This window comes from Tachysurus fulvidraco, chromosome 11 (assembly GCF_022655615.1).
Source record: "Tachysurus fulvidraco isolate hzauxx_2018 chromosome 11, HZAU_PFXX_2.0, whole genome shotgun sequence".
Classification (NCBI taxonomy): domain Eukaryota; kingdom Metazoa; phylum Chordata; class Actinopteri; order Siluriformes; family Bagridae; genus Tachysurus; species Tachysurus fulvidraco.
Window position 1 is genome coordinate 1,548,333 of NC_062528.1, and position 5,825 is coordinate 1,554,157.

Below are 5,825 nucleotides of genomic sequence, written 5' to 3' on the forward strand. Positions count from 1 at the left end.
AACTCGGGGCATTACCGCGCTTGCATACCATCACGCTTCACGGGAACAATATAGAGACTCAACATGGCTACAGGTAAAGGTTAAAGGTCATACATCATAACCCGATACCAGACTGGCATTCAGGGTGACAAGTTTAAACCTTTATTTCTGTTTTTATTAGAAACTACGTGATCACCGTCCTTCCTCATCTGAAAATGATGGACTTCAGTGCAGTCACCAAACAGGAGCGAGTCATGGCCTACATCTGGCGAAGGCCCAGGAGGAGCCACAAAGTCAATCGGACCACAGAAAACATTTCAAAGAGATCATTAACATTTAGAAGAAAGTAGATCATTCTTTAACAAACATTTACGCACATCATCACACACTTGTGCGGGTCTTCCTCACATCGCCATAATGTTTTGATGCACACGACTGTACAGAATGCCTTCGTTTGCTAGAATTACAATTTCCCTTCACACCGTTTCAGCACGAACACAATTCCAACATCTGAGTGGAAAGAATTTCCAGAAGTATATAATAAAAGCGAAGGATAACAAATCTGGAAACGATTCGCAGGGCTGTCAAGTGTCACGCATTGAGAGTCAGTCACGCATTTTGGTCTTTTCTCACGCTCTCCCGCCACACATCGTATTTCTCACGCAGAAAAACTTTACGACTATTTGTAATATATTTAATAAGCCGCAGCACCCAAAACGTATCAGTCCGCACTGCTGTCTCTATGGAACCGGGCAGGAATCAAGCGCGTCTCCTCTGGAGTTCTTAGTCGAGCCTGACACTTATCAGCCAATCAAAAAAATGAGGCTACACAATAACCAATCAGAAAATAGCACTATTGTATCTGGGTTAGATTTAATGCAACAACCAATGAAAAAAAAAACATTCATTAGTGAGAGTATTTTTGATGGTGGGTTTGATTTGAACATAAGCTCAACAGGAAACAGCTCGTCTCTGGACGGGACATTGTCCTCAATCATGACCCTAAAAATGTCTGGGCTTGTGCTGAACTGTTTTATATGGGAGCAACATTACACATGATGAAGGAGTCCAAAAAGGCAACAAACACACAATAAACACTAGTCATAATCTCTCTCTCTCTCTCTCTCTCTCTCTCTCTCTCTCTCTCTCTCTCTCTCTCTCTCTCTCTTTCTCTGTCATACACACACACACACACACACACACACACACACACACACACACACACACACACACACACACAAATTAATAAATGGAAATTAACAAATAATTTGTATTTGGTTAAATTGTGTGCCAGTGATCCTTACCAAACACAACAACACCCACATTATTATTATTTATTTTATTTTATTATTTTTGTGGTTTTTGTGCATTTTGTGGTGTGGTGAGTGAAATGAGACCATGTTTGTGTTTTGAAGCTAATAAATAACAATTAAAATATACAACATTTAAGACACATTTAAGATTTCAGAAATGTTTGAAAGTAAAATAAAATTATGTTGTTGTTGTTTTTTTATTGAACGTTTTGTAGACTTTAGACTTGAAAGTTTTTTGGTTGTGTAAAATAATAATAAAAAAATTTATATCCGTTACACACACAAAAAAAGACTTTTACACTTGGTTTATTTAAATACCGGAAGTAGTTCTGTTTCCGGAAAATTCTATAATGGCGGAAGTCGTCATGTTGTTGCCTGGTGTTCGCAGAAAGATGTCATGTGACTCTCCTTAACGCGAGCAGAAACATTATAGAGTTCAGACAACAGGATTTATTTTAAACTTCTATATTTTAGAGGTCTGTACAAGCGGAAGTGAGCTCGAGCTGCAATGGGGTGTTGTTACAGCAGTGAGAGTGAAACACCAGAGCAGGTAACTGTGTTAGCATGTTAGCATGTTAGCATCACAAACACCTGGATAAACACCTGTGTATAAGACGTGTGTGCGTGTAAAATATATGAGAAATAATATATAAATGGTATATAATAAACTTCCCGGCTGTAGAAATATTATCCTGATGTATTATGTGGTTTCTACAGCAGTCATTCTGTAAATATGGAGTTTGTTCTGTTTGTGATTCGTTTAAAAAAAGTCACAAGCTGGATGTGAGGCGATAAATGTTTGCACTTTTTTTTAGGAGAAATAATTCTGTATGTATATTAAACGGCATATATGCAAAGTGCTGTTGAAGTGGATTTTTATTTCTGCGCATGCGCGACGTAAAGGAACCCGTTCTAAATCCATGAGTTCGCTGTAGGGCGCTTGTTTAAGTGTCCCAGCTAGTTTTAGTCCCAAAATGCTTGCAGGTAGGATCCCTAATACCTCTCATCTTTCACTAGGTGATTTAGGCTAAAGCTAGAACACACTACACTTTTTTTCCTGATGCAAACACACGTTACAGTGCACTGCTATAGACGGTTTAGGGAACAGTGAGGATCTGTTTCTATATAAAGGTTTAGGGACCGAGTCACAGGAACGTGACTCACTGTAAAACATGCGGTCAACAACACAATTAGTGCACAGTGTAGGGAACTGTGAGGCTTTTAGTACACAGCGACTGGGGGTCTGTGAGAGAGTTTTGGGGTGGCCTGGGATATGTTTAAGCCTGTGTCTCTAACACTAGTCTTTAACAGGAAAGCTCAAGATGTGCTCAACCTTGTAGTTAGAAAAGGCAGATTTTGGGACAAAGCTATTGTCTCACATTAGGGCAATGTTTAGGAAAATGCACTGTTTTATTTTCCTATTTATTTTCCTCTCTTGTATCCATGTAAGGGTGTGAGGTTGTGTTCCAAAAGCTTCCTTAATAGCCGGGACACTGAAACAAGTCCAGCGTTTGGGACGGACCAAAACAACAGTGTTTACAGCTTGAAACACAAATCCATTTTCCCTGTTAGTGTGTAGTGCTGTGTAGTGAATGCGAGTGAAGTGGATGTTGATTATGGGCCTCCGATGCTTTACTACTAACCAATTTCAATGAATCGTGAAATATCAAATTTTATGTCCCGCTCGACAGGATGGAGACGAGCGCAAGCCACTGATCCCGCACCCAAACCCAGACAGCAAACCACCAAACGGGACAGAGCGGAACCCGGCCAACATCTCGTCCACCCGCACAGACGAGCAGGCTCTGCTGTCAATCATCAACAAGACCGCACAGTGAGACACACACACACACACACACACACACACACACGCACACACAGCTGTCAAGTCACCAGTGTTACAGGAAACATAAACTAAATGGTCTTTTCCTTTCTGTCTAGGAACATTATTGATGTATCCGCTGCAGACTCACAGGGAATGGAGCAACATGAGTACATGGACAAAGCCAGGCAATACAGGTGGAAAATCTATATTGGGTCAAACAAAAAAGTGAAACAAACACGAATAAGAGAGTAAAAGTATAATAAAGCCTTAATGTTGAAATGACCACATGACTGCTAGTCAAGCGCTGCCCTTGTCACTCAGTATGTTCACACACACACTCTCTTTTGTGTGGCAGCACGAAGCTGGCGTTGTTGAGCAGTACTCTGAGTCAGAAGAAGCCGCCTCCTCTGCCCTCCCTCACCTCCCAACCTCACCAAGTACTCGCCAGTGACCTAGTGCCCAACTCTGACATCCAGCAGGTATATATATGCACACACACGCACACACACACGCATATGTGGTAGGTGCAGCGTGTTGATCCGCGTCTCTTTCTTGCAGGTGTGTAAGGTGGCGGCATACGCCTACAGTGCCATCTCACAGATCAAGGTGGACGCAAAAGAAGAGCTGGTGGTGCAGTTTGCTATCCCATGATCCTCCTCTCCCTTGACCTCTTCCCACCCTCCCAAACTCTTTCCTCATGCCCCTCTTTTTTAGCTAACTACTCAAACAGAGATGTTAAGCTCCGCCTCTCGCTCGTCCCTCATTCAATCTGACACACCTCCTTTGAACGCCGAAAGCTAGTTTGGTTCTCAATCATCCCAACAGATGTTTAGCATTAATGCTAAAGGCCAACAGTGACACCTTTGCATTCCAGTGTGTCAGGGTTTATTGCAGTTAGAACCGTGATTTTTCCCTCCGTCATGATGACGGCTCTATCCGAGTCTTCGTTCCTCTCGACACTTTGTGCACGAATGCTGAAAGCTGGAGAACAAATCCGTGCCGTCATTTTGTTCCAGACTCTTTGTATATAAAATGCCGATGCTCTAAACATAATCCTCAGCTGTATCGCCTTGTCCAATCAGATGCATCCCTAAAGCTAAAGGTTTAACATTTAATATCCCAGCTGTGATCCACAGCTGCTTCTCCATCAACTATGTCAATAAACCCACTAAAGGTCTAAAGCACCGACGGTTTGTTTGTTCCTGTGTTGTTACGGTTGCCGTTCGAGCGTATTTTCTTTCCTGAAAAGCCGAACTCTATTTATTTTGTATAACTGATGTCCTTTCCTTGGCTTTAGTGCTTTTTTATTTTTTTTTATTTAGTTCACCTCCCAGTTTTCACGCACATCCCCTGCCACATGACATCGACGAACCAGAGAAGGCAAAGGATAATGCGAGCATCACACACACGCACAAAAGTGCAGTTCACTCTCTCTTTTGTGTACTTGAGCTCACAGACACCCCCTGATTGTCTGGTGTCAGGTGAGATCGGGATTCGACCTTGTGAGCTCCTAATAATATGCTAAACTATTTTCTGTTGCTGCTCAGGAACTTTTTACAGCGCCTTAGATCATTCTAATCACTCCACCTTAGTTAGCATATTCTAATAGTCTGTGAATAAAAGTCGCAACCAGAGTCAGGGGTTTTGACTCCTAAACCCCAGTAATGTGCATTTTTGAATATTCATGAGACAGAACTGATGATAATTGGGCCATGTGTTATGGATTTCACACGAATGGAAAGGAGGAGCTAAGAGAGGGCGGAGTCTTTTCTGTAGCGAATGTTAATTAGTTCAGACAGACGGGGAAAGCTGATTGGATATTGTTTTTGGATCATGCCTTCATTAGCATATTCCAGAAGAGAACTGGAGCAGATGGAGATGGAGCCTTTTCTCTGAGGATGATTTGCCGCAATTATTATTATTATTTTTTTTTAAATCTTCTTTCGAGCGTTTGCCAATTTCCTGATGTTTATGGGTTTATTCTTAATAAGTTATAGTAAAACTCTTGAACAGCAGAGAGGAGGTGGGAGTCGTTTCCGGAGAGAGGGGGCGGGGCTGAAACTGGCTATTTGATCTACATGATTTTCGGCATGTATATGCCTTTAACACGTGTGTGCGCGTGCGCGCGCGCGTGTGTGTGGAGGGAGAAGCTTTGATCAGCCGATATCGCGACGCACATGCCAATAATCTGATCTAATATCGCGGTAATATTTTATCAACTTTATCAATTCCTGATATGATTCAGTACACGACTCCTTATTTTTTGTACTTCTAAGTGGAATAACGGATAATCACGTGAAATTCAGTGTTGTATCGCATGGTATTTTTATTAAAGATTACTGGCACGTGCGCAAACCCCATGAAGTACATCACTGACTGTTGGACTTCCTTTCCATAATCACAACCTGTTAGTAATTATTTATTTTTTTTTTCTTTTAATGTATTTATGTGGGCTGACACACATACACAAACTTGTGTGTGTATACACTTCACCATGTCACGAAAGGGACTGAACACACTGTAGCAGTTGTGTGTGTGTGTGTGTGTGTGTGTGTTTGCTTTGTTGCTCTTGGCTTTCTTTTGTTCTGTTTATGCAACTCACAGCGTTGGTTTCTGTAGCCTAGAACCAAATTGTTTGATTTCAATACTGTTAATACTTGCATTTATTTTGTTGTTGAAATGAAGCATTAAAGACTTGTATAAAGAAA

The 5,825-nt window shown here is 41.5% G+C and overlaps 2 protein-coding genes across 2 annotated transcripts in view; both read left to right on the forward strand.

Moving 5' to 3' along the window:
* Positions 1-701, forward strand: part of lrrc51 (leucine rich repeat containing 51) — a 2,138-nt gene extending 1,437 nt beyond the window's left edge. Inside the window, exons 3-4 of the mRNA XM_027138858.2 lie at positions 1-73; positions 161-701. The exon at positions 1-73 is cut by the window's left edge and continues 76 nt beyond it. Coding sequence (XP_026994659.1) covers positions 1-73; positions 161-329 — 242 coding nt within the window. The 3' untranslated portion in view covers positions 330-701. The remainder of the gene's footprint in view (positions 74-160) is intronic.
* A 929-nt stretch (positions 702-1,630) lies between these two features.
* Positions 1,631-5,825, forward strand: lamtor1 (late endosomal/lysosomal adaptor, MAPK and MTOR activator 1). Its single transcript, XM_027138872.2, has 5 exons — positions 1,631-1,842; positions 2,984-3,126; positions 3,234-3,311; positions 3,473-3,596; positions 3,676-5,825. The coding sequence occupies exons 1-5, from the start codon at positions 1,801-1,803 to the stop codon at positions 3,766-3,768; spliced, it is 480 nt and encodes a 159-aa protein (XP_026994673.1). The 5' UTR covers positions 1,631-1,800; the 3' UTR covers positions 3,769-5,825.

What these genes read in the sequence shown, in the direction of transcription:
- lamtor1 (XM_027138872.2), top strand. Translation starts at nt 1,801, where the DNA reads ATGGGGTGTTGTTACAGCAGTGAGAGTGAAACACCAGAGCAG. An exon ending in AGAGTGAAACACCAGAGCAG is followed by an intron (nt 1,843 to 2,983) that starts GTAACTGTGTTA and finishes CCCGCTCGACAG; the next exon opens with GATGGAGACGAGCGCAAGCC. An exon ending in ATCATCAACAAGACCGCACA is followed by an intron (nt 3,127 to 3,233) that starts GTGAGACACACA and finishes CTTTCTGTCTAG; the next exon opens with GAACATTATTGATGTATCCG.